Genomic DNA, 26,786 nt, shown 5'->3' on the forward strand with positions numbered 1-26,786 from the left:
TTCCTGACCCAAACGTGGAATGTTACCACGTTCATCAATGTAAGAGCTTCCGCTAATCCCTCGAATATACTCATCACACCATTGAAAGGATCACGAGTGGTTGAGATCAGCGGGGCATTTCATATAATAACGTCACGCGTTGATTGCGTTTTCCCCTGCATAGCGCATCTCCATCTTTCCCAGCCACACCCACATTCGGGAATGCGATCAGCCTTGGCGAGCTGTTGCGACATTTGCTGAGTGTAAGCCAACAAATCCATTATTGAAGTTATAAGCTTAAACAACTGAGCACAACACATAATGATGTAAACATCAAAACAACAAAATATCCTTTTCAAGTAGTACGTAGTTCAAAGTAGTTCATAAGATAACAAACATAATTGTTCCTGAATGATTCTATCTATTATTCCACATCTCCATGGCTATGACGTCACGTAGCGCAGTGCAGTCCACTCGTGAGATGTTTCGACACAGTCAACATAGTTGTTAGCGATATAATTTTCTCCATGTATGACTGTTGGAGCATCACCATCGACAGCGGCTTCTACGGGATCTACCCTCATCTCACGGCGAATGAAATTATGGAGATGGAAACACGCCATGATCAATCTGATTAGTGTTTGAATTGGGTAAAAAGACGCACTACGCAAAACCCCCCAACACCTCATTCCTTGGGTGGTAGCATACCCCTTTGTACGGCGTCAAGAAGTCGTTGCAATTAGCGTATGCGCCGTCACAGAGATAGTAACAACCTGCACACATTTTTAGCATGCCCATTTAGAACATTCCGTGTTATATGAATTGAAGCAATTGTGTTAAAAAAAATTGTTGAGAGCCTTTTCCTACCCTGCGGGACTCTGAACCCATTGGGCCTAGATAAGGCGTCCCTCGGCACTCTTGAATCCCCTGCAGATCCTTTCCACCCAGGATGTAGACGAACTGCATATTTCGATCACATACAGCTAACGTGTTTGTTGCGATGGACCCTTTTTGTGTGCGATATCGGGGTTTATCGCTGTTGCTAACCAACACATTGACATGAGTACCATCCAAGCAACCCTGCAATGGACAAAAGCACATCACACACAATTGACAAAGTCATACAATCAACAACCAAACAAAGTCTAAATAACTACGAACCTCAAACCATTTCCATCTATGGTCAATGCAATTATCCAGGACTGGGGTAGGCTTTTCAAATAATACATCGTGAAGACTGAGAACAGCACCTAAAACTTTATTCACATAATAGGATATCGTAGATCCAGACCTAACGAAATTAAAACGGACAATCCGATTTTTTTTGTGGTGCGCTAGAACGCCAAGAAACATCGCAACCTGTTCTTCAATCCCTAGACACTTACCTATGTGTAAACCCCCCCGGTCCTTAAGTATACGGCACAACTTTCCAAACGTGTTGCGATCCATGCGAATGTTATCAATGCAAGTTGTGTCTGTGACATTTATGAGTCTGTCCAAGCGTTGTAGCTGCTCGGGAACCTTAGTCAACACGCTGTATTGCCTAGCTTGTTCAACAATCCTACGTCTCTTTCATTTAGTTTGGGCCTTCAGGAAACGATGTACGAGTAGTGTAGTCTCAACCCGATATATATGCATGATGTCTTCAAGCATCATGTATATGCGGGCATAATTTACTGATGGTGTTCTCATCCTGCTGATTTCTTTAACCAATCCAAAAAAATAGAGGGTATGCTCCACCAAGTAAGTGCACATGTAGGTTATACTAAATCAAGCATACTCATTTTCAGAAAAGAAACAAGGTAAGTAGCACATATGTATTTGATCCGTTAAGCAGTTGTTCAGTAAACAAGATCAAACCTCAAACTGTTGTGGGAAAATAAAAAATTGACACCCATTCGCAGTGTACAACATAGCATTCACAAATAAAAAAATCAAATCAATAAACAGGCAGCGGACACAATTTAAAGACGAATTCAAAACAACATATAGCAGGTGAGAGAATTTAAGCTTATTACTCAGCGGTAATTCAAACACGAATTCAAAATTACTCACAAATTATGGAAAAAACATAGCAAATGTTTGAGTTTGAGCTAGTTACCCTGGTTAATACTGGTGAACAGAGTCGGTTGTACGAGTCACAGATGTCGTCAAAATTGAGTAGTTAAGCAGCCGGACCTCTTTCACTGCAACACAAAGGACCCAAAAAATTCCACCAATTTTGCTGCTCTGCATAAATTTTATGCTAAAATCGTACCTTTGATTCAAATAAAAATACAAACCACACCTAAAATCATTCACACGAACCTGGGAGCTGTTGCTCGTTCTCCGTAGACAGATCTGGCTGACTAGTCCCTCCGATGCACGGCTCCTCCCGTGCAAGGGTTGTCCTTATTAGAAGAGTTGATAGAGAAACGGGAGCATGGCCGACGACGGTGGCTAGGGTTGGGCGATTTCAAATTTCGGGGATCTCGATTTCAGAAAAGAGGAAAATGTGGTGGGGGGAGAGAGTGAAAATGAGATGGGTAAATCAGGAAATTAGAGCATGCACAACGGTGGACGCCGGCCCCGCGTCTGTCCGTGCTAACGGCAAGGACGAGGCTCGCCGCCGCTGGCACGGCGCTGCTCGATGCATCGAGCAGCGCCTTGCCAGCGAGCAGGCGACGTGGCTGCACGCGATTGAGCAACGGCAGAGCCGTTGCCTTTGAATATTTTTTTATTTAAAATTCGTTATTTAATTTAAATAATGATACAAATTAAAAAAATATATTTTCCAAATCCCAAAAATATGGCTTTTTTATGCCCGTTTTTCTGAATTTTTTTAAATTTTTTTCCCCAAAATCATCTATAAATACACACATTCATCATCCATTTATCACATCAAATCATCTCGCATTCATAATTCTCATACAAACTATCAACACATTCATCTCTCACTCAAAACCTCAAATGGATTTCACTCATCTTATGGCGGAAGCGGAGCGCGAAGAACAAGAATACTACGAACAACATCGTGCCGCTTACGAAGCATATGTCGCGGCGAATACCCCCGCTCCTCCTCCTCAACGAACTAGATCAACTCGCCGCTACATCCATCGTGATCGGGAGGGAGCCCACGAAAGGCTCGTTGCCGACTACTTTGCCGACCAGCCGCGGTTTCCGGCAGATTACTTCAGGCGCCGTTTTCGCATGTCAAAGCGCTTGTTTATGCGAATTGTCAACACATTGTCCGCACGTGTTGAATTCTTCCAAACAGGTCCAGATGCAGTCGGCCGGCAAAGTATCACGCCGTTGCAGAAGTGTACGTGTGCCATCCGACAACTCGCTACTAGGCAAAAGGCCGACATCTTCGACGAGTATTTGCATATCGGTGAGTCCACTAGAATCTTGTCTAAAGAATTTTTGCGAGGGCGTTCGTTCAGCTTTCGGGGATGAATTCCTTCGGGTGCCCACCACTGATGATTACCAACGGTTGCTTCGTCTTCACGAATCAGTCCATGGCTTTCCCGGAATGCTTGGCAGCATTGACTGCATGCATTGGAGGTGGAAGAATTGCCCGACTGCTTGGAGGGGGCAACACTTAAGCGGTCACAAAGGCGGCGGCCCAACACTTATCCTTGAGGCGGTCGCCGGCTACCGCCTATGGATTTGGCATGCATATTTCGGCGTTGCCGAATCCAACAACGACTTGAACGTGCTCTATTCGTCACCCCTCTTCAATGATGTGATGAATGGTGTAGCACCGGCGATCGACTTCACCGTCAACGGAACTACATACCACGTGGGTTACTATCTCGTCGATGGTATCTACCCAAGGTGGTCGACTTTCGTGAAGACGCTCAGCAACCCGCACGACCCGAGACGGGTTCTTTTTGCGCAGCGTCAAAAGTCCGCGCGGAAAGACGTCGAAAGAGCCTTCGGGGTCCTTCAAGCCCGATTCAACATTGTGAAGGCCCCGGCTCGGCTGTGGTACGTGAATAATATAGCCGACATCATGTTCACGTGGGGGAGACCTCGCCGAGGTGAGCATACGACGGTTGGCCAGAGGATCGAAACAAGGCACACAATGCGCGATACCCGAACCCACATTCAGCTACAAGAAGACCTAATCAAACACATGTGGGCGAAATTCGGCAACGAGAACTGGTTTTTTTAATTTTTAGTATTTTAATTATATAATTTTTAATTTTAGGATTTTAATTATGTTATTTTTATTTTATTTGTCATTTGTAATATTATTTAGGTTTTTTTAATGAATTTTAGTATTATTGAAATGTTTTTGTTTAATTGAATTTTAAATTAATTATGCTCGTCCTTGCGGAAGAGCACAGCTGTGGGTGTTGTGCTCTTGCCAGAGAGCTGACAGAAAAAGTGGGTCCGGGCCCACAACCGTGCCGCTGGTAAGAGCACGGTTGTAGATGCTCTTAGCAGCTCATTTCAGGGTGTTGGTTTCGAGGCAGCAACAAAAACCACCGCCCATCCAATATTTGAATTTGACCATTTAAGAAAGGAACAGTGCGTGGCTGTTCTAAAACTCGGGCCTTGCATCAACTAATCAGATACACCGAATGGACATAAAAAACATGAAATAAATGCAATTATGAGCATATCGGCCAAAGCAAACGGGTCCTTAATGTAAATAGTAGGTAATAGGCTCCACATTTTACTAACTTATTTTACTTTTATTTAACACTACATGTATAAGTGAGACTCATATTTCATTAATTATTTCCATTCATTTTTTTTACTTTTCTTAAAGTCGGTGTTGGAAAGAAATGAGACACCTTATGACGAAAGAGTGAGTATTAAAGAATGGGTTGGGCCAATCAAGTAAAGGCCTATTAAGATGGTGAGGCCCATGAATAAGCAGTTAGTGTAGTGTGCGAAAATGGAGATATGTTTAATTCAACTGCTTTGAAAATTATTTTTCACTCTCTTTCCGAATCTCACTTCTTCGCCATAAACACTACATTCACTGCTGCTGCTGATCTCTCTCTCTCCCCTTTTCCTTTCCCGAAAAACACCGTTGCTTAGTCAATGCGGTTTACCTAATCTGCCTCTCTTCACAAGGTAACTTCACTTTCATTCTTTATCACTTTTTCTTGTAATTCAATTTTTGTCAGCCCTTATGTTTGGCAATGCTACTATGCCTACGATTGTTTGGTGGTTGTGTCTATCTTTTATAATTAATCCGCCTCAAATTCTGGGTATATTTCATTATTGTGTGCAAATGTGGTCGACCATGAAATGTAACGTATCCTTTTCATCAATTAGTAACTTGTTCTGCTGATTTTCGTTTATTCTTAGCTCGTGTTTGTTTTCCGACATGTGCTTTTTAGACAGTGAAAGGAAAAGTAACCTTTTCTTTGGTTTGGGAAAGACTAGATAAATTTCTTATTTGTTACTATGTGATGAAGTTAGAATGCTGAATGTTTGTCTTCTAAAAGTAAATTGTGCCACAAATTATTGGCTACAATTCTGTTAGGATCATGCCTTAAATCAAGTAGGTCAAGTGTTAATTGGAGTGATCAGCCTGTGATTAATCTCGTCTGGATGGGAAAATTGCATCTTGGACTGCTTTGTTTGTTTCTCTTCCTAAATTCAGTTTGAATTCTTCTTTTGTAGGATGATTTCTCCCTTGTGATTCACAGACTTGTTGGACTTGGTTTTTTATTTTTGGTGAAACATCTGTAAAGAAAAAAAGTAAGGAGCTTCGCCATTCATGAAACCAACGGAGGATGAAGAGTAAATACATCCCAAAACGTTATGTGATTGTTATTTTGACCTTCATCTGCACTTCTGTGTGCTACATAGAGCGAGTCGGCTTCTCTATTGCATATACTGCGGCTGCTGATGCTGCAGGAATAGATCAATCGAGCAAGGGCGTGATACTGTCAACGTTTTACTATGGCTATGCCTGCTCACAAATTCCGGGTGGTTGGGTGGCTCAAAAAGTTGGGGGAAGGCGTGTTCTTCTATTTTCATTTCTTTTGTGGTCCCTGACTTGTGCTTTTGTACCACTGGATCCAAATCAAGTTGTTATGTTGGTTGTAGCCCGGTTGCTTGTTGGGGTGGCCCAGGGCTTCATCTTTCCTTCCATTCACACTGTACTAGCACAATGGGTGCCCCCACATGAAAGGTCCAGATCTGTATCTCTCACAACGTCAGGAATGTATTTTGGCGCAGCTGCAGGAATGCTTATCCTCCCTACCCTTGTAAGATTGAAAGGCCCGCAATCTGTATTTCTTGTTGAAGCGGCTTTAGGCATCATGTGGTCTCTACTTTGGTTGAAGTATGCCAGCGATCCACCTCGCTCTGAACATCCAAAGGCTACAGCTGCTGGTTTTGGTGAGTCCTTGCTTCCGGTCAAAGGAAGTCAAAAGGCGAAAACCGAAAATGGAGTACATTCCATGAGAACACAAAAAATTCCATGGAAGAGGATAATTTTCAGCTTGCCAGTCTGGGCAATAGTTGCAAATAATTTTACTTTTCACTATGCTCTTTATGTACTCATGAATTGGCTTCCTACATACTTTGAGTTAGGCCTCAACAGTAGTCTTCAAGAAATGGGTTCCTCCAAGATGATTCCTTATCTGAACATGTTTCTGTTCTCAAATATTGGTGGGATTGTGGCGGATCACTTGATTACCAGGAGAATTATGTCTGTGACTAAAACAAGAAAGCTTTTAAACACAGTGGGATTCATTGTGGCTTCGGGTGCGTTGATTTGTCTTCCCTTGTTTAGAACGCCTAATGGGGTTGTGCTCTGTTCGTCGCTGGCTCTTGGTTTCTTGGCTCTTGGAAGAGCTGGATTTGCTGTTAACCATATGGATGTGGCTCCAAGATACGCAGGAATTGTCATGGGGGTGTGTAATACAGCCGGTACGTTAGCCGGCATAGTTGGGGTCGATCTTACAGGTAGACTTCTGGAAGGTGCCAAGGCTGCGCAGTTGGACCTGACAAGTCCAGAGAGCTGGAGAGCAGTTTTCCTTATTCCAGGGTTGCTCTGTATCTTCAGCTCAATAATGTTCCTTGTATTATCAACAGGGGAGAGAATTTTCGATTAAGGTGTGTATTTTAGAATGAGCAGTCATTGAAAAAGGTCTAGTTTTTAGTGGAAATCATTTGCTTGGCTGGCTGCTAGTTATTTAGAAGTTGGCTGGCACTGGAAGAGTAATCTACTTCATAGCATATCATAACTTGTAAAATTGAATATACATATCATGGATTCAAGTTGCCCCCTCCATTGGCATATCTTATTTATTTTTACTTGTACTATTTTTTGAGCACTCGTCATTACCTTCTTCGGCATACCACAAGTGAGACAATTTCTTGAGCACTCATCATCATCTTCGGCATACACAAACCTGAAAAAGCCTCTCTTTCATACAGGCATTGGCTGTATTTTGGAGCCCAAAACAGTAGTTGATACACTACCCACGCCACTCCTATGACAGTCATACAACCTCCTCAATGTGTGCTTTCCATTGCCTTACTAGCATGTGTAACCGCAGTAGGCGTGGGTAGTGTATTATTGCCCTTCCCGGGCTTCTTCGAGTTGGGAAAGGTAAAGAAAAGATTTGACGGATCATAAATTGACAAATCTTGTAAAAGACTAGCACAAATTAATTTCATTATGGATGCTTATACCTCCCAAAAAAATAGATTACCATTGGGTATCTAAATCCTTGCTTACAGCCACCAACTATGCACCAAAACATGTATCATTATGATAATTTCATTCGAGTATGCAATTTTTTTTAAAAAAACATTAAACAATCTATCAAAAAAGATTACCACCTTATTTTCAAAAAAAGATGACATTAATGCAATGTTTGCATGTCATTACTGAAGTAAAATTTAGGAAAAGACAATAAATACAAGATTGTAACATTTAGTGTTATGCTTGTACACTATCACTTCTCCATGCCCTCTCTCTCTAACTTAATGAATAAAGAATAACATTACTTAATAAAGTCGAGGAAGATCACCCAATAATAGAAAATTGATATTCATAAAAAAAGAAGACCAAGGAAATTATGTACGTCTCTGTTTGACTCTCTTATCATTAGCTGCCACTGCCAGTCAACCTCAGCGCCATCAAATAACGGTCTCTTCTTGACTTCTTCCACTACTCCCTCTGTATATGCAGCATAGAAGCCAATTAGGAAGGAGAAAAACAGATCAAAATTCTAAGGCTAATGAATGTCATACCCTCTGACGTTTTTTATTTTCTTGTGACTCAGAGCCTCTCCTGCGACGAGAAGATCCCTGATCACTGTTGCCATCTCCCTGCAAGTGCCATAAACACAGAATTATCTTTTGCAAACACAAGGATACTAGTCTTTTTGTCCAGGTTGAGCTATGACCATCGAAAATAAGTCCTGAGAAAGCACGCTTTACCTGCGCTTCATCTGCATTTGCTCCTTCAGTGGATGCGGTCATGTTATCAGAGAGCATTGGCATTATCTGGCGTAGAATATTAGATAAAATTACCCCTTCTTCACTCACAGCCTCAGAATTGTGAGCTGCTTCAGATGCTGAATGAGGGAGCTCGGTACTTTCACTGAGGATCTGACCCCCTGGAAATATACTACTTAGCAGTTGCTCGAGTCCTGAAAATTCATGATCATTAAGTGCTTCAGAAGGTAAATTGCTGCTCCCTGAAAAAGTGTGCCTGTAGTTAGCCTATAACAATCACTCCACGGTCCACTCACTTATTAAGAATAGTGAGCTGACTACCTCTCATCAAACAATCCCCAGTGATAGATGATCAAATGTTGGACTTAAACATAAACCAACAAAACCAGACTAATTTACTTTCGTGCTATACGTTTTGCTCTATCGTATGTGCACTGCATAGGTGAACTTGTTATAGTTTTAGATTATACTTCGGCCAGTTTTATCTTTTTTGCGTGTCATTATTCATAACCTGCATATCTATAATTCATGACACATCAGCAATAAGAATCAATTTTAAATGGTTGCAAATTTACCATTTCCTCCAAGGATTGGAACATGTTGCTGTTGTGTTGAAGAATCAGGCTGTTCAGCAGCATGATTTAGATCTGATGCTTGAGAAGTTCTTGCATTATTTGAGCTTCCTGAAGATTGATGCTGCACTCTAGCCATAACTGGATACAGGATCCCTACTGAACCACGAGATGAATCTGCACTACGACCAACAGGGGCCGGTACTGCAGCCACTACAGTTCTAAGGGGAATTGCCCTCAGTTGTGGTTCCCTATTGCGCGAGTTTGGTTCAGCTGTCGCGGCATCTTGTTGCTGACTGGGACTTGTGCTATTGGGTGATGGTGTACCAGTTTGCCCTTGAGACGGCGAAGCAGTAGGCTCTCTTCGAGGAAATAATGAACCTGGTTTCAGAAACAGGAGAAAAAAGGATTAAGAATTTAAGATACCATGCCTCAAAACACAGAGGCTGCAATCTAATAGGCACTCATCATTAAGTTCATTCTTATACTGGATATAAACATTAACATGAAGGATTAAAGCTTAACAGAAGCCATCAAGTTGCACTCCATATGAATAGAATTGCTATACCACCTGCTCGTATTCTGATGTCAATATTTCTGGGCAGGAAACCTGAAGCAGAAGAGCTTCCAGCTACACCAGAGCCATGCTGAACAGTACCCACAGGAACTGAACCAAAACTCGCCCCTGGTTGGAAAGGCAGAGGCTGAATCCATAAAACAGCAGAGAGTAAGTATGCATATCCGGTTGAACAAAGTGAAGAAAGTGCATGGAGATATATGACCTGAACCATGATAGGATTGGGCCCAGTTGAAGATATGAAGACCGACGGTCCAGCATTAACCAATGCATCAGCCTAAATAATGAAGCATTAATAAACTGTTTATGAAACTACGTTAAGCAACATGGTATATAAGACATATCTGAAACTGAAAGTGAATGAACATACCGGTGATTGACCCATCCGCAGGGTCATCATGGCCCTACCAAGCTCTAGCATCAAAGCACCCAAATTTTGAAAAAGAGCTCCTGATCTTATAACACTAGATTGAATTCTTGACCGCTCCAATGAATCCGTTACACTTGACTGAGATTCAAGCTGTCCTGAAAGTTGCTGCAGTGAAAGCAAGAAATTTATTCCCATGTAGAACTCTAATTGCACGAGTCATGCTTCATAACAAGATGAGCAAAATAAATTTATTGGGATGTGGGCTTCTCTCAGCCACAACTATAAAAGAATGAGCCTAGTAAGAGCACGTAGCAAGTTTATGATTGTCTTCATCATTCCTAGGCAACTATCTAAACAAAATACTAAATCAACCTTCTTATTGCTAATGTATAGTTTGAGAACATACCGACAGGCACTCAGTGGCATGTTCAAGAAGAAGCTCTCTGGAAGATGACATCACCTCTGACAATGACTCGGGATTCAGAAGCCCTCTTGGCTCACTAGAATGCACAGCAGATTCTGACTCTTGCCCATCAATCCCATTTTGGGCATTTGAACGTTGGCCTGTAATTGGCAATCCAGAAACAATTACTATTCAGCTGACTGCAATATAATCGACAGATCTAGTCAAAGAGGAAAATATCTTACCGTATGCAGAAAATTCTTGTCTCAAATGGCTCAAGTACTGTAACAAAGTAGTCAATGAATCAGGTATAACCTGCAGAGAAAAAATTGAATTATGGACTGACGTCTTAGAAAAAATAAAATTTAGGGCAAGAGTATATAATAATCTCAAGGGACATATTAGTATTTAGTACTACAATTTATTTTGTAGCATACTCAAATAATGCTACAGATTTTCACGACATCCATATGAAGTTTATGGCTTTGAAATGAAAATAAATAAATAAATAAAAACAGTGGAGCTACCAGTGGCTGCAGAGGTTCCACAGGAACAGAAACTGAAGCTGCTTGGTCAGTTGGCGGTCTAAAAGAATTTCTGGTACCACTGAGCCCAGGTGCAGTTGGTTGACGTTCCGATGGAGGTTGCTGGCCAAGAAAACCATAAAGGATGAAAATGACCAATGTAACGAAGAAATTAAGTTGTCCACTATATGAACACGCATACAAATAAAAGTCACCTTGCTCAAAACTTTTAGAAACTTACATTTAAATCAATCCCTTCAGCTCCGCTTCCAAATCTTGTAACACCAAAAGAATTAAGTACAGCAGAAACGATCTGCAAGATAGATTTCACAAACATAAATTTTTAACCAAGCTCACAGCCTCGCACACAGTTGTGACAAGTTTAAATCATTACCCGATTTAGATCAGGAAAAGCTCCATCTCCCTGCTCTGATATATTAAAGGTTCCAACCACCATACCAGGGCTTACCTGACCACTTGTGTTTTGCCCTGTACTTGATGTTGGATCAGTTGCTGCAGATAGAAGAAGCTTTTTAGCACAATCTTCAAACATTTCATCACAAAAGGAATAAAGTTGCATTTACAATCACAACAGAACATAATTGAAAGCTCATAGCAATCCTAGAGCAAATCAGACCTGGCTGATCTGACTGCTCTACTGAGGTAGCAATGGGTTGTCTCACAACAAGATGCAGAGTGTGCCCATCTTCCACATCTACATACATAAGTATTAAGGAACTCAATGAAATAAGCATCAACAGACCTAAGGATTAAAAAAAGCTTAAGTATAAGTGATTTTTAAAACTGCGATAAGCATTTCTGAAAACTCCAAACAAAAAGATAAATTTTTTTAAAAAATAACTGATAAACAAATTGAAAACTAATACTCCACTTAAAAGTCTTAGAGAAATCAAATCAAGATCATAAAAATCGAAGGATACGGTAAGCTGAGAGGAGTTGATCATCCTTCAAAACTTTTCCTCGACATATAAGGCGTTGTTGCTCTGACAGGACACCAGTTACAGAAGCAATCTGTTCCTTCAGTTCTGGAACAGGCACCTGCATTACAAAAACCAATAATCTGATATAATATTTAAACAAAGAGTACTACTGCAGTGCCACTGGGAACTCGTCGAAAGTTGGATATTAATGTCAAAAACTCTTGCCCATAAATCAGATATTTCCAATATTAACAATTAAACAGAGAAAATTGACTCACACCTCCTATCCCTAACTATATTTCCTTCTTTTGATGGAACATTAACAGTCAGTGGACAAAGATGTTCTTCAGCCAGCAATAAAGCTACAGTAGTTGCAACCCTGACCTCCAATTTTAGACCACTATTCATAAGATATTTATGCCAATCCTCCTAGGAATCGCCAACCCTACTCTTTCCATGAGTCCACCTCCACCACCATATGAACCCACAGGCAGTGATATCCCATTGATGTGGATAAATAATTAAACAAAAGAAGTAGAATGGCATCTAGCATGGAAGCCTTTAATAAGTAGATTTGTGATCAGTTCCTGATATGAACTTCTTAGATAAGTGATTTGTCATATAAATATAAACTAACATTATACAGAATATTTTTCGATAAGTACCCTGGAGTAGAAGAAATACAGAAGAGTATATTACACATTTATCCACCCGCAGATTGTAAGTTTGAGAATCCAATGTCTTGATCTTGATCTGAACAGTGGTTTGAGAACATTCAGCTGCATCTGGTCCAGAAATCTTTATGTGCTCTCCACCATTACTTCCCATCTTACTCGAGATCCTGAAATGGAAATAGGTAGCATGGTTGAGAAAGTAGAAGACTTTGAGCATTTCTTCTATCCATTTCTGCTACACTCTAGATACCCAAGGATCACAAGACACCATTAGCAATCAAGACAGATGTGTGCATTCTTAGGATGCAATAATGACCATAAACATATAACAGTTCCGACAAACAGGCGATGTAGCAAGCTCTGCCATTGACCACAAAAATGACAGTCACGGAGCTCCAAGACTATGCAAGATATGATGAAAGTTACAAGTCGGGATCAATTTCAGAATAAATTTTTTTGAAGTAAACTTAAACCCACAAATCCAAGTGATCGCAAACCCTTGTTTTTGTTTCTTTTTCCAAAAACACTAAGCCCACGAAGCCTTCAAGTGACAAAAAAGGGCTCTTTTCTGAACACTGGCACTGTAAAGAAAAGCATCATTCACAATCGAGAAACACTAGGGCATTTGAGATATGCAAAAGAAGGAAAAAGAAAAGAAAGGATTTTGACATAAACAGAGAGATTGAGATTGGTAGGGTAAAAGAAAGAACCTGATCGATCGAGAAGAGCGATTCTTAGAAAGGAAAAGATTGATAAAAAAATCCAAGTGAGAGAGAAACAGAGCAATCACAGTCAGCAGCGGAGATAGAGAGATGGAAAGGGGCAGGGTGCAAAAATTGTGGTTTCTTCAATCTTCACTATTTTCTTGTCCTACTAATTATTTTCCATATTTTCGTATATTAATTTTAGTGGTTGCCAAATTATTCGCTTTAGGCAGACGAAATATAGGAGTATATATTTGGAGTTGTTATGGTCGCAATAAATTAGCAATTGCAATTGCAATTGCAATCGCTTTTTGGGCAGGACAATGAAGGGGAGCTACGGCGGCTATGTTTTGGGCGATTGGTGCAGAGCCAAACTGCGATTCATTTGTGATTTATTTTATTCTAATTTTCAATAAGTATATTAGTAATATCTGTTATTCACCTTAAATATCTTACGAATTTAAATTATTTAATTTTAAGAAATTATTCAAGTAATCATTAAATTTTGAGTTATTTATTTTACAAATAATAAAAACATAAAATTGGAGAATAATTTTAAAAGAAAGAACTATGCAGCAATATCACACGCGGTTCTCATTCTTTAAAAATATCTTTAGACGAGTCTAACATTTAATATAACATTGTTGGAAGTCCTTTTCAATTAGTATTTCGTGACTTTTTTTCTCTTTATTTAATCAAGGGGCATTTTTGTACTTTTGCAATTGAGAGAGCTACGAATTTAGTTTTTAAACTATGCAATAATATTAAACGCAATCACTATTCTTCAAAAATATCTTCGTACGTCAATGGACATTGATATGATATCATTGTAAGGATTTTTGCATTTTTTTGAACAAAAATACCCTCCGAGCTATAAGGGTTATATATGTCTTTTTCATGAGAGGAAGAATCATCACTTTGTTCATTTATTCCCTTCAAGTATATGTGTTGTGACAACTTCTCTTGTGGGAATACAACATAAATGAATGAACTAGGTGTACGCGAAATTGTGGTTCTCTCTCTCATGAAAATGATTATAATTTTTAGCATCTCTTACACGTTAAGGGTATTATGGTTCAAAAAAATTACACCCTCCATTCCATAAAAATAAGGACATTTCCATTCTAAGATGTCCCATAAAAATATCTCATTCTATTTTCGCAATTTCTTTCTCTCTAATAAAGTGGGGCTCATTTTCTACTAATAATACTATAATTATTTTTTTCTTTTTATCTATCTCTTACTTTACCAATTGTATATTAATTCTTGTGTCGTCCCAAATATCCATATTTTTGTGGACGGGGGGAATATTGAAAAATGCAAATAAGAGAGAAAATGTCAGATTAATGATTGTCTTTGAAGATGATGTGAGAGCAGATAAGCGTACTAATTAGGCATGCACAAACCGAACCAGACCGTCGGTTAACCGGCGGTTCGGCACCGCCGGTTCACAAACCGGAATCGGCGCCGGCGGTTCAAACAGGCCGATTCAGGTTCAAAAAAATCGTGAATCGTAACCGGCGGTTCCAACGGTAGGATTCCGACTAGGGCGTAGGTTTTCATGTTAGGTGTGCAGAAAAACCGGCGGTTTACGTCAGAAACCGGTGGTTTCTGCCGAAAACCGCCGGTTTCCGACGGTTCAGGACCTTTTTCAGGTAGCGGCGTATAGGTGGCAGTGTGTAGACCTGAAAACCGGTCAGAAACCGTCGGTTTTCGGCCAGAAACCGTGGACTGAACCGCCGGTTCAGTCCGAAACCGCCAGTTCATGCGGTAAACCGGCTGAAATTTGAACTTTTTTTTTATTTCTTCTAATTTTACTCATATAAATATCCCACTTCTCATCAACTTAGTTATGTAGAAACATCTCATTCGCCGACTAAGAGTATATATACTTATAAATTTATTGTTCAGAACTTCAAGACTTTTTTGTAATTAGCTTCGTTGTAGACTAGTAGTCTCGCTGTATTTAAATTTTTTGTTTAAGACTTCAAGTTTTTTGTGATTTGTAATTGTTGTAACTTGTAATCTCAATAAAATTGTAATTTTTATCGTGATTTTTTGAATTTTATGTACGCATATTTCATATATAAATAAATAAGAAAATGCAAAAAAAAAATATGGTTCTGAACCACTGCCTGAACCGACGGTTTTTTGAACCGGAACCGGAACCGTCGTAACCCTTGGCGGGCCGGTTCAGGTTCATGGAAATGTTGAATCGTGAACCGCCGGTTCCAAACCGAAACAGGCGGTTTATGAACAGTGTGCATGCCTAGTACTAATAATTGTAAACGTATAAAAAAGCCCATTAGATCAAAAAAATACCAAAAGGACAAAAGAGTCACTATAAGTGAAAAATCCTTCGAATGATATAACATCGAACGTCAGGGCCCTTTGGAGATACTTTTAAAGAATCGGGTCTCCATTTGATATTATTGCATAGTTTAAAGACTAAAACTCTTATTTTTCGCAATTGCAAAAGTACAAAAATACCATTGAGTAAAAAAAATACTAAAAGAACAAAAAAACATTAAATAGTGTAAAAAGACTTCAAACGATATTACATTAAAGGTTAAACCCATCTAGAGATATTTTTGCATCCACAATAGTGGACTAGCCGGCGCCCTAGCCACCGGCGTGCGACTAGGCGCTCGACTAGTCCGCTATTGCGATAGGCGAGCCGAGAGGAGGAGAGAGAAACGCCCTAGAGCTAGGGCGTAGCCTAGCCGGCTAGGCGGTGGCTAGGGCGCCTATTGTGGAGTAATAGGCGAGTCGAGCCAATTTTTCATTTTATTTTTATCCTTTTATTTCTACTCTATATACAACTCATTGCACTTTATTTTTTTTTAATCTATACATCTATAAAAGGCGAGTTTTGGCCTTAATGTGAATATTTATGAATTATAGGGATAAATTTTGAATATATATAAACTTTAAGCAAGATTTTTAATATAAATGTTTACTTGACACGTTAAGTAACGGCCAACCAAGATTTAAATATGAATGGCATAGGGCCTCTATAATTAAGCCATGGAATGTTTAATGTATACTAAGATTTATAACCGTTGCGTTATTAAGAATTGAATTATTAATTTGCAACTGACATGTATTATTAATAATCTTTTGCAACAACATTTTGTAAAGAATTTGGCACAAGACGTTTCAAGGTTGCTTCTTCATAATAATAATTTAATGTAAATTTATGGCTGCTAATTGGTGAGTTTCTAGATATTTCTTTATTTTTTATCTATAAATAGTACGTGTTATTTGCATTCTTATTACTCACTTCCTCATCGTTTGCATAAAACATTTTTTAGGGTTCCTACTCTTTTACCAATACTAGTATATCATTTATTTATCCTCTCTTTTTGTTTGATTATTTTGTTATTCATATTTTGATATTATTAAAAAAAATTGAAACCAAGGAATTCCTTTTCGAAGACCTACAACCTAGCATAACTCAGTCAATGAAGATGGAGTCATGGAGGCGGTGTAGATTACTCATGTGAGAGAGAGTGAAAGGCGACAACGAGGAAGAAGCGAATTGGTGTAGATTACTCATGTGAGAGAGAGTGAAAGGCGACAACGAGGAAGAAGCGAATTGGAGGCTTTGTAAAGAGAGTCGTGTGAGAGAAGGTGAAATGAAAATAGCACTTAAATCCTATTTTGAAGATTGATCTGTGTTTTGAGTTATGTTAGTTCATGTTTAAGCTTTTTAAAATTTTAGTTTATAATAATTCTTTTTTTACATATTATATTATCAATTGATTTTGTTGCCAAAAATTATGTGGAGAAACGTTTTCCAATAAATTACCATAATTTTTGGTGTAAAGAAATTATAAAATTATCTTAATTAAATTATCTTAATTTTGCATCTAATTCTTTTATTGTGACTATAGATTTCACGGCCAATAAATATAGTAACAGCATATTAGTGTAGCAAAATAATTAGATTACCTTCCATTTTGGGCCAATCAAATTGCCTTAATTTATCGATAACTTTTAATAAACATGTAATAAAATTTATTATAGATCATCATTCATGCTTAAACCATGAATCATGAATCAATGTTATAAAACTTTCAAGTTTAGTGATATTAATTTTATTTAATTACTACTAATTATTTGTAGTTTCCTAACAATTAATTTATTCATTGCACTATTTAACATTAAAGTCGTTACAAATAGAGAATACAGAAGTACAATTTAAATCTATGGCTATAAATATACTCCTGTCTTTGTTAGATTGTACGTCACTTACTACCTTCTATTGCGTCACTGAATTTTCTGGATTTTTTTTTTGTTTGTGTATGATTCTTGCTCTTTACCGATAGTAACTTTTTATATTCCTTTAATTCACGCTCTTTTTGTATGATTATATTGTGTTACTAATATTTGTTGTTTGTGTTTTTACTAATAAAAATGATGGGTCGACGCATGACGATGAAAGTGTTGAAGATTATGAGCGAAGATCCAGTGGGTAGCTACATGAGCATAGGCGACTTTGAGAATCCATTTTTTTACTGAAATTATCATCCTTAATTTTCATTTCTTGGTTGCATCCTAATCCATTATTTTTTTATTAATAGATGATTAACGGTCTATTGTTAATTAATTCTCAATTAATAGAATTATTGAATGCTAATTGATTAGTAATTAAAGAGTTTGATGGCAAATTCAAATATAAATTAAATATAATATTTTATTTTATTTTCAACCTTATTTAAAATAATCTATGAGACAATATGGAAAGCTATTTTTTTTTGTTTTAATTAATGTGATCTATAAATTCTATAAAATTTTATTTCTGATGTATAAACTCTGTATAATTTTATCTTTTATTATTTCATTTACTTAAGTAAATCGACATTTCCAATTTTATGTGAAGAAATTTCAATGAGTCGTGCAACGCACGGGGTTGATACTAGTATTTGATAAACACCAACAATTAAAATGAATACCACTCCAATTGATTACTCCAAACAAGTTCCACAACAAGAGGGTTACTAGTTACAGAAACACATCAATTTCCACCAAAGATGCAGAATTTAAGCAATGTGATGTAGTCAAATCAACACGACTTCCTTTCACTTTTGTAAATGAAAACATACAGCATAACAAACTAACTCATCTAGTGCCACTCACTCGCACGTGATACGGTGGTCCACGACAAAAGATTGGCTCATCTAATGCATCACTTCTCGCCCGAGCTCTAAGAACTTCATTAGCATCATAGATCATGGCTGCAGCCAGCATCGTGTACTCCCCTGGAATCAGGAAATAGAGGGAGAATGCATGCTTCACTTCTTCAAGAGGAGGAACCTCCATGCTGATACCACGCAAAACACCTGACAAAACATTATGTCAACAAACATTACATGACCACTGAAATAGTACGACATGGAGAAATGAGACTTTATGTACCTTCCCAAAGCACCGTTGCCTTGTCGCCCTCCATACAGTTCTCACCAGCCACATCTTTGCATGCAATGCTAAGATTTATCCTAATAGCTTCCTTAGTATTGTTCCGCACCAACACCTCCATTGCAGTCATCTCATGTGCAATGATAGAATCTCCAGATTCGCAAGACGTTACGTCACTATCAACATTTATATCGTCTGAACTTGTTTTAGCCAGCCTAAACCCAAATGTCAGTGGGTCTGGCAGTAGCACATCCATAACAGATGCCTGGAGGGCAGCCTGTATTGCATCCTTGATATCTAGCTCTCCTGAGCTGTTGCGCCCAGATTGCCACCTGACTTTAATTTTCGAAATCAAATTCTTAATCGAAGCATTCAACTCCGCCTTAATATTCTTTTCAGAGAAACTATTATTTCTACTGCCAGAAGTCCCATTATTTTGAGAAGAGTTTCCAAGGAAGGAGCCATCGAGAACAGGTAATTTGAAATTTTCAAGTGGTATTAACACTCTAGCAGTATAATCCCTGTCGATCCTTGTTTTTGGTTCACCATATTCAGCAGAAATATTATCAGACAGGTTTTCTTGGTTGTTAGTATTCTCCATGTCAAGTGAAACACCGGCTTCAAAAACTACATCAGTCGGATTATACAGCTCCAACTCAAGTAAGCGCAAACCCCAACTTCCCCTATTGGGATCAATCTTCACTAGCCTATCAGCCTGTCTTTCAGAACTATTGACTTGCTCAGTATTACCCCTTTCTAATTGTGCTTGCATGGAGCATGCTTCACCAATGCGGGCTGGAATTTCCATTGAAAGCAAGCGGGCTTTTACGAAAGACAAGCCCTGCAAAACACAGATATTTAGGGGGATGACTAGACGTCTTCCAGGAGGTGGAGCAGACACTGTTTCTGGTTCTCCAGGAGTTGTCAATGGACCTAAAACGTATCACATACAACAAACCAAAAATCAAAATCTATGAATCCACAACCGCGTGCTAAGCATAAGTTCTTGTTTCCCTTGACATCAGCACACTCTAAGGTAGTCACATTAGAAGTAGTAATGAAAACATCAAGACGTAGGATATACTGCCAACAGCAATTATGTAGCAACACCATAATATGAGGCATTATAGCAGTGGCAACTATATATCCTTAAAGAAATAGTACATACCTGCATAGTGGATCAACAGCAGTGGACTGCTTCCATCTTTAGCTTGTCTTACTGAGGATCCAGGCATACCCTTGCTGGCAGCAGCATCAGAATCTGTCTTGCTAAGTTGCCAGGCTTTCAAGGTTACACGTATTGTAACCTCTGCACCAGGTTTCAAGGGGAGGGCTGACCTCAGGGTTTCGGAAGCAACTGTTACGACAGAGTCCTGGTTCTTTCCTGATAGTGAAATGTGGGCCTGCTCAACAGGAACAGTCCCAGCATTTGCCAAACTGATCCATACATCGCGTATCTCACCTTCATATAGCATGACAGATCCATCCCCACCTGCGATATGAGAAACTAACAATGGCAATGGAGGGACCACTGTAATACTAGGTAGATGTGCATGTTTTAACTTAGCTGCCCCACAGCTCCGGAAAGGGTCAGAAAGCACGAGACCTTGAGTTGCCCCAATAAGTAAACTATCAACCTCCTTGAAAAAATGTTCAGTAATGACTCCAAAACAGTGAACTATGCATCCAGGAACTAAAACCAGGCCTTCTTTGGTCGGAATCCCAGATAAAGTGATCACCTTTGAGGAATTGGGAGGAAGACTCACACTTACAGGAAAGGCATCAAGGTTTCCAGAATGCACTGATAGATATATACTTTCAACCATAACCTCAAAGCCACACGGATTCGCTAATTCTACCAGCACTTGGACCGGTTCACCGACCACCCAGGTTAGCTCCTGCTTATTGCTATTATTTGGCTCTCCTTTGCTGAACGGTGTATAAATGAATGGTCCTGATGGAGCAGCGCCTGCCCACCAATCTTCTCTAGCAGGATTGCGTTTGACGATGTCCATTTGTGATGAATGCAAAGGAAATGAATGTAACCTAAAAACGTTTAAAGTTAGAAGAGACAACTCCACAATGACAAGAGCTAACAGGACGGGAAACATACGTTGATGCATAAAAATGGAAAAGCACATGCCAATGAATATGGTCATTATATACAGAAGGATGTGAAGAGGAGGAATACTAGGTCTTTGTCATATATTTGTAAAGGGTCATTATCTCATATGGCATACTTTTCACTTTCAGGGTAACATAAAGGTGCCGAGATCCCATCCTTATGTGTGTCCACATAAGAACAAGTTCATTAAGAAACATCCAGTTTTAGAAGCTTGGCAGTGGATATATATTACACCAGAACCAGGAAGACAGAACACTCATGTAAGCTACCTGACAAAAGGTAAAGCTGGATCACTGCAGCGAGTTCCTAAAGGAAGCTTCTCAGCTGAATTCACAAGTGCATTGAACAGACCATTTTGCCCAGCAGGAGTAATTAGAGGATAATAAGACCTAAGCAGACGTGCAGCTGCACTCCAAGCAGCAAGAGGATCCCCTGCACGAACAGCAGAAAGAAGAATTTCTCTAAGGACGACCATCTGCAGTGTGCTCCACTGCGACTCAAACAAGGAGACTATTGAGTGGTGATGCACTTTTCCTCCATCAGCATGGGTTTGCCCAGCGTCCTTTTAACAAAATAAAAAATGAAATTTAGAGAATCCCCTTCAAATTTGAAAAAGACATGCCTGTGAGTCTGTGACTGATTCTTAAAGTCAGTGGCATACTGTCATATGATGACCCTCTCTTAAGAAGCACAACTATCAGTACAACATAAGGATCAATTCTGTAACAATGAACAGCAGTTCTACCCCCCCTCGAGGAGGACACAAATGGCCAAAGATTTAATCATCTGCTCAAAAATGCAAATCTCCATATGCATATGCATCAAAGATGCTTTCCTGTGCTTCTCGATACCTAGTATCTGATTATAAAATAACTAACATGTCTCATTAATACTATCACATGAAATACATTCTATGTCACATTTAGTGTCCATCCAAATAAGAAATTGGTTCACATATACTATTGGAATAAGTATGAGATGGCAAGAGTCAAAATGAAGTTCTCATTGCAATTGTCATGCTTAACAACATGGATGATACATATGCCAAGAGGCTAGTCTAGTAATACCTATTATATGGTATGCTGGATGGATAAATGTACTCACATTAGAAGGTCCAATAGATGCTCGACTTTGGACACGATAAGCTTTGGTTGTCATTGCCAAGACTTGCATTGCACTGATAGCAGCAAATTTTTTATCCTGTTGCAAGTACAGCTGAGCCACCTGCCTTGAGAAAAAAGCAGCTTTTCGGTGATAACCAAGTTCACCGAAGAGCCTTGCTATTTCAACATATACTACTAGTTTGTCGCTGGCATCAATCAAAGATGTTGCTCCATCAGCAGTTGCTGTCAACAACTCCACGACATCATTAGCAAGTTCCCGCCTTATGAAGATACCCAAGGAGTACAGGAGACATGGGGAAAGAATTCATTTTATAAAAAGAAAATATTTGCAACATCTCAACTAAGGTTAAAGTCCTTCATCAATTGCAACAATGGATAAATATAATGGAGTACCTGCAGAGGAATCTTGCTAACTTCAATGTGGCTTCGAGTTCAAAGCTTAAGGGTGAAACCCTATTCAAAGGTAAAGGCCAAGAGAAACTTAGAAGACTAGTGATAATTCACCATCAATTTTCATATGAACTACTGAAAATGTTGAGTCCAGTAACTGGGTTCACGATCAAATACAATTAAGCATGCCATATCAGTTTATGATCAATGAAATATGTGATTCAGTTTTATGGACAGGGTAACTTCTCTGTAATCAGCGCTATGCAACTAGGGATGATTAGGTAAATCTTTAGCTAATGAAACAGTTTTGGAGAACATGGTTAAATTAGTTTATAGACATTTAAAGGAATTACACTATTGTTCTGGTAATATTTGCAAAATCAGCAGTAACATTTAAAAGGAATTACATCGGAGCAAAAATACCTTTGAGCATTGTCTTGTATAAATGATTTTCTGTAGTGCAAAATGACACTGTTGTAGCGATACTTAACCTCATCCTCTAAAACTGGGTCCTTCTGGCCCATCCGATCCATCTAACAGTGTAAAGTAAGGAGAAAAAAGTCATGTTTTCGCCACAAACAGGAAGGGGCCAATCATAAGTTCGAGGTAAATATTTCACAATCACAAGAGTTCGGAGAAAAAAATTAAAAACCAGAAGGCCAAATGGCATTTACTTTGTTATACGTTTCCATTTGTAGCTATACCCAAAAAAAGTAATAAAGGGATATTGACCAGTGTTATAATAAAGCTTATACAGTAATAAACTACAGTTTTGGCCATTAACATTATGAACAAGATGACATTTTACATAAATTGAAAGTCCAACAGTCTGAATCGCATCATCCAACAGTGCACTAACAAGATTGTTACAGTACCTGCTAAATTAACGCACCAAAATGAGAGTAGTACAACGAACGAACCAAAGGACCTAATTCTAACATCGTAAAAGAAACTGAACTATCACAAGAGCTGCACACATTATACATGGAGATAGAAGCAACACAAAAGAAAAAATATGTACCATATTAAACTAGAATCCAGGTTTTTTTTTATCAAAACTTGAAAGCTTACCAGCAACGCACAGACGCTGCCTTCCATGGCCCCAGCATACCAGAAAAAATCAGCAGTTAATCTGGTAAGTTCCAAAGAAGTAGAATAATGAGCATTGGCATCAACTGGTGATCCAGCCAGTAAACAGTAATCGCCTATAGTTTTCTGTGCGCGACCAAGCCTCCTTTTCTTTGCCTTAATCACCTGTGGATTTTTCGAATGAGAGAGGTGAAGTTGTGCTGCGTGAAAAGGGGAAAAATTGCAGCAGTAGGCATAAACGAAAGATAATTAAAAAAATAATTGGAACACCTAAAGTTTAAACCTCCTCTGAGCTGAGACTGGCTTGAGAGTCTAGAGGTGTCTTAAAAACAGTCCCACCAGATTCAGCCTGGAGAACCCATTTCTCAAATTCCATCAACAGAGAAGCTGCAATATCTTGGACCATGGTTTGCATATGGAATTCCTGAGTTTGCCTATCAGCAGGTGGAAACAATATCAAATTACTCCCCTTAACACTCCCGTCTTCAAGCTGCAGCAATAGCGTCATGTCATGATTAAGTAGTTTAGGGCTGAAATCGCGCAAATTGACAAAGTGAGGAAGTAAGGGGTAACTAACCTGCGAGTCCCCGGGGCAGAAGGCGAAGCATCGCTGGACGAGTGAGGAGGAATAGGTCTTACAAGCGGCGGTGAATTGATCGACGACGGAGCGGAGATCGGGGGCGGAGGGGCAGTGACAAATGCCGATGACGGCGAGGATCTTGCGGTTGGACTGGAAATCCTCCCAGGGAGAAGGCGGCGATCCGCCGAGAATGAACTTGAATCGGAGGCTGCCAGATTCCCAGGGCTGGTGGGCGAAGGGGGATTTCTGGTGCTCGGTGTAGAAGGAGCTGATGGAGTTGAGGGAGACGGTGTGGTGGCGGAGGAGCATGGCGGCGTATTCGCGGAAGAGGAGAGGGGTGACGTCGGAGATGGGGATGACCGCCACGCGGATCATGCTGCTAGTTTCGATGCTGGCGTCGGGCTCCATTTTTTCCGATCACCAATTCACCGGAGACAGAGAGATCTGCTACGTTTGTCTTCACAGATCTAAGCTAAGTAACAGCAAACCGTAACCCAATAATAGAGGCTCTATTTCAATATGGGCTTTTCTAATAGGCCCGTCCAACACTTCGGGCTTTCGCGGTAATTTTTTGATTTGAGCAACAATTTTAACCATTATTGTGAAAAAATTCATTTAATGTAATTGGTACTGTACAAAATATTTAATTGTGATGAATTCTTCAATCGAGCATTTGAAAATGTTTGACATTTATGGGACAATGTTTAACATTTACTATTTTATAGTAGTACAACAACATGTTTAAAGTTTGCCTCAATCATAAAAAAAATATATATATGCATTTTAATTTAATATATTTTGACATGCTATGTGTTTGGACGTCGTTAATTTTTTATATATATAGCGTCCAAAACATAAAATAAAGATCGAATTTTTATGTATCGATACTCCCTCTGTCTATGAATAAATGTCGTATATTTGATCGGCTCGAATTTAAGAAATTATTTAACTTTGTAAAGAAAAATGGATATAAAAAGTTAGTGGAATATGAATCCTACTTATATATATTAGTTTTATAATAAAATGTGACTGAAATGAGTTAGTGGAATGAGGGTTCCAATTATCAAATATAGTAAAAGTGAAATATGAAATTTATTGGCGGACAGACGAAAAAAGAAAATGAAATATTTAATGGCGGACAGAGGAAGTATAAAACAATGATAAAGCCTTTTCTACTCAACATGAAACAATAATGAAACATTTTGTACTAAAATAAAATACGAATTAAACTTTTTATTATTACTCCCTCCGTCCCCAAAGAATATGCACTTTCGGTTAGGCACTGGTTTTAATGTAAAATTGGTAAAGTAAGAGAGAGGTAGAGAAAAAAAATAATTAAAGTATTGTTCGTGGAGAATGAGTCCCATCTCATTAGAGAGAAAAGACTTTCTATTAGAAAGTGCATATTCTTGTAAGACGGACTAAAAAAAGAAATAATGCATATTATTGTGGGACGAGGAGAGTATAATTTATGTAAATTTCAAACTCTTTGAACTAATATGAAACAAAAATGAAACATTTTATATGAGTTATATAGTTATCCCTCATAATTTATAGTATAAATCAAATATTCTATCTTTTCCCCATCAATTTTTTACTTATGGAGTTTATTCTTTCGTATAACGAAATGTTTGGTTCTTCTCCAAAATTCGAACTTTCAATGACATGTAAATAGTTTAATAGTAAATTAATTTATAAAAAAGAATTTAGTTGCACTTTAATTGATAAGATCATCTTCTAATGCTTATAACACCATGATCCAAAACTAAGACTAAATTTACACTCCTAGATTTTAAAATGAGTGGATGAGATTAAAGCTCACAAATTTCAATAAATAGTAGACAAAATATCAACAAAATAGTAATATCGTCATTATGTTATCATATGATAATTTTTGTGGATTTTTTTATATCAACATAGTGTATTACAAATATCAACAATATGACATGAGGATATCAACACAAGTACAAGAAAATATCAACACAGTTTTATTGTTATTTTAAATACACTATATTGAGATTTTACATAAACTATATTGAGATTTTACATATATTATATTGAGATTTCTTTTTATATTTGTTGATAAAATCTGCTTATCAACATGTACGAAAATTGAAATATAAATTATCAAATTTCATCACCCGAACATCGTCGGAACATATGCAATTGAGATCTCGTTGGAATCATTATAAAATTATCTTTAGTTTGATATATTTTTTGCGAAAAAATAATTTAAATCGAGAGAATTACGTAAATTTAAAGTTTTGAGATGATTTTGATAACATAGAATTGACATTAATACCCTTTAAATTTATTTACTAATTATTTAAATTTAAAATATAATACACTTATCTTCATTTTAACCATTGGATCTCTTAATCTAATGGCTAAGAATTGGTCTTATTTTTTGATTGTTAGTTAGTTAGCAATTGATCACGTCCCTTAATTGATATATGTCAAATAAAATAATTAAGTAAATTATACATATATGGAATATTACCCGAGCCTTCCATGGGTTGTAATCAATTGCTAACCACTCCTTCTATCCCAAATAATTTGTCCAATTTTTTCATTTCGCTCCGTCCCACATAATTTGTCTCATTTCACTTTTTACAATTTTTTGTAGTGGACCCCACCCCATATTTCACTAACTCATTTCTACTCCCATTTTAGTACTATAAAACTAGTATATAAAAGTATGACTCACATTCCACTAACTTTTGCAACTCACTTTTCATTACATTTCTTAAAACTCGTGTCCGGTCAAAGTGAGACGAATTATCAGGGACGAAGAGAGTAGTAATTAGCACTCCCAAATTAAGACCAAATTTTAGCTATTAGATTAGGAGATCTAGTGGTTGAATAAAATATATTATATTTTAATTTTAAAAA

At 38.3% G+C, this 26,786-nt stretch overlaps 4 protein-coding genes across 17 annotated transcripts; 1 reads left to right on the forward strand and 3 right to left on the reverse strand.

Moving 5' to 3' along the window:
• Window positions 1–306: 306 nt before the first annotated feature.
• Window positions 307–2,493, reverse strand: LOC121801894. Of its 7 annotated transcripts, none has more exons than XM_042201354.1 (5): window positions 2,287–2,491; window positions 2,081–2,165; window positions 1,141–1,682; window positions 847–1,059; window positions 307–752 (listed from the first exon to the last, which is right to left on the reverse strand). In XM_042201354.1, the coding sequence occupies exons 3-5, from the start codon at window positions 1,426–1,428 to the stop codon at window positions 702–704; spliced, it is 552 nt and encodes a 183-aa protein (XP_042057288.1). In that variant the 5' UTR covers window positions 1,429–1,682; window positions 2,081–2,165; window positions 2,287–2,491; the 3' UTR covers window positions 307–701. The 7 variants fall into 7 exon arrangements, 6 of the variants coding, with proteins under 6 accessions (XP_042057288.1, XP_042057287.1, XP_042057284.1 ...); XM_042201353.1 differs by having other exon boundaries at window positions 2,081–2,203; XM_042201350.1 differs by having other exon boundaries at window positions 2,081–2,208.
• A 2,418-nt stretch (window positions 2,494–4,911) lies between these two features.
• On the forward strand, window positions 4,912–7,254 carry LOC121801795 (probable anion transporter 5). 2 transcript variants are annotated; one of them, XM_042201204.1, is made up of 2 exons: window positions 4,912–5,049; window positions 5,605–7,254. In XM_042201204.1, exon 2 carries the CDS (start codon window positions 5,718–5,720, stop codon window positions 7,044–7,046), a length of 1,329 nt encoding a protein of 442 aa, XP_042057138.1. In that variant the 5' UTR covers window positions 4,912–5,049; window positions 5,605–5,717; the 3' UTR covers window positions 7,047–7,254. The 2 variants fall into 2 exon arrangements, with proteins under 2 accessions (XP_042057138.1, XP_042057140.1); XM_042201206.1 differs by lacking the exon at window positions 4,912–5,049 and adding an exon at window positions 5,114–5,228.
• A 548-nt stretch (window positions 7,255–7,802) lies between these two features.
• LOC121805266 (ubiquitin-like domain-containing protein CIP73) lies at window positions 7,803–13,346 on the reverse strand. 7 transcript variants are annotated; one of them, XM_042205064.1, is made up of 17 exons: window positions 13,172–13,346; window positions 12,959–13,042; window positions 12,487–12,628; window positions 11,788–11,905; window positions 11,484–11,561; window positions 11,241–11,359; window positions 11,088–11,159; window positions 10,850–10,969; window positions 10,568–10,637; window positions 10,326–10,483; window positions 9,920–10,084; window positions 9,755–9,826; window positions 9,544–9,676; window positions 8,976–9,353; window positions 8,383–8,642; window positions 8,194–8,271; window positions 7,803–8,119 (listed from the first exon to the last, which is right to left on the reverse strand). In XM_042205064.1, the coding sequence occupies exons 3-17, from the start codon at window positions 12,613–12,615 to the stop codon at window positions 8,111–8,113; spliced, it is 1,959 nt and encodes a 652-aa protein (XP_042060998.1). In that variant the 5' UTR covers window positions 12,616–12,628; window positions 12,959–13,042; window positions 13,172–13,346; the 3' UTR covers window positions 7,803–8,110. The 7 variants fall into 7 exon arrangements, with proteins under 7 accessions (XP_042060998.1, XP_042060996.1, XP_042060997.1 ...); XM_042205062.1 differs by having other exon boundaries at window positions 12,939–13,042; XM_042205063.1 differs by having other exon boundaries at window positions 12,778–13,042.
• A 4,764-nt stretch (window positions 13,347–18,110) lies between these two features.
• LOC121804470 (trafficking protein particle complex II-specific subunit 120 homolog) lies at window positions 18,111–24,389 on the reverse strand. The gene is made up of 10 exons (XM_042204025.1): window positions 23,892–24,389; window positions 23,598–23,804; window positions 23,297–23,479; window positions 22,649–22,758; window positions 22,229–22,288; window positions 21,816–22,095; window positions 20,981–21,273; window positions 19,755–20,632; window positions 18,587–19,519; window positions 18,111–18,510 (listed from the first exon to the last, which is right to left on the reverse strand). Exons 1-10 carry the CDS (start codon window positions 24,300–24,302, stop codon window positions 18,290–18,292), a joined length of 3,576 nt encoding a protein of 1,191 aa, XP_042059959.1. The 5' UTR covers window positions 24,303–24,389; the 3' UTR covers window positions 18,111–18,289.
• Window positions 24,390–26,786: the final 2,397 nt, after the last annotated feature.

This window comes from Salvia splendens, chromosome 5 (assembly GCF_004379255.2).
Source record: "Salvia splendens isolate huo1 chromosome 5, SspV2, whole genome shotgun sequence".
Lineage (NCBI taxonomy): Eukaryota > Viridiplantae > Streptophyta > Magnoliopsida > Lamiales > Lamiaceae > Salvia > Salvia splendens.

What these genes read in the sequence shown, in the direction of transcription:
- LOC121801894 (XM_042201354.1), bottom strand. Translation starts at nt 1,428, where the DNA reads ATGGATCGCAACACGTTTGGAAAGTTGTGCCGTATACTTAAGGACCGG. An exon ending in ATAGATGGAAATGGTTTGAG is followed by an intron (nt 1,060 to 1,140) that starts GTTCGTAGTTAT and finishes TGTCCATTGCAG; the next exon opens with GGTTGCTTGGATGGTACTCA. An exon ending in TGGGTTCAGAGTCCCGCAGG is followed by an intron (nt 753 to 846) that starts GTAGGAAAAGGC and finishes AAATGTGTGCAG; the next exon opens with GTTGTTACTATCTCTGTGAC.
- LOC121801795 (XM_042201204.1), top strand. Translation starts at nt 5,718, where the DNA reads ATGAAGAGTAAATACATCCCAAAACGTTATGTGATTGTTATTTTGACC.
- LOC121805266 (XM_042205064.1), bottom strand. Translation starts at nt 12,615, where the DNA reads ATGGGAAGTAATGGTGGAGAGCACATAAAGATTTCTGGACCAGATGCA. An exon ending in ATCTGCGGGTGGATAAATGT is followed by an intron (nt 11,906 to 12,486) that starts GTAATATACTCT and finishes TTTGTAATGCAG; the next exon opens with GTGCCTGTTCCAGAACTGAA. An exon ending in TCAACTCCTCTCAGCTTACC is followed by an intron (nt 11,562 to 11,787) that starts GTATCCTTCGAT and finishes TTATGTATGTAG; the next exon opens with ATGTGGAAGATGGGCACACT.
- LOC121804470 (XM_042204025.1), bottom strand. Translation starts at nt 24,302, where the DNA reads ATGGAGCCCGACGCCAGCATCGAAACTAGCAGCATGATCCGCGTGGCG. An exon ending in CCAGTCTCAGCTCAGAGGAG is followed by an intron (nt 23,480 to 23,597) that starts GTTTAAACTTTA and finishes AAAAATCCACAG; the next exon opens with GTGATTAAGGCAAAGAAAAG. An exon ending in CATCTATTGGACCTTCTAAT is followed by an intron (nt 21,274 to 21,815) that starts GTGAGTACATTT and finishes TTTTGTTAAAAG; the next exon opens with GACGCTGGGCAAACCCATGC.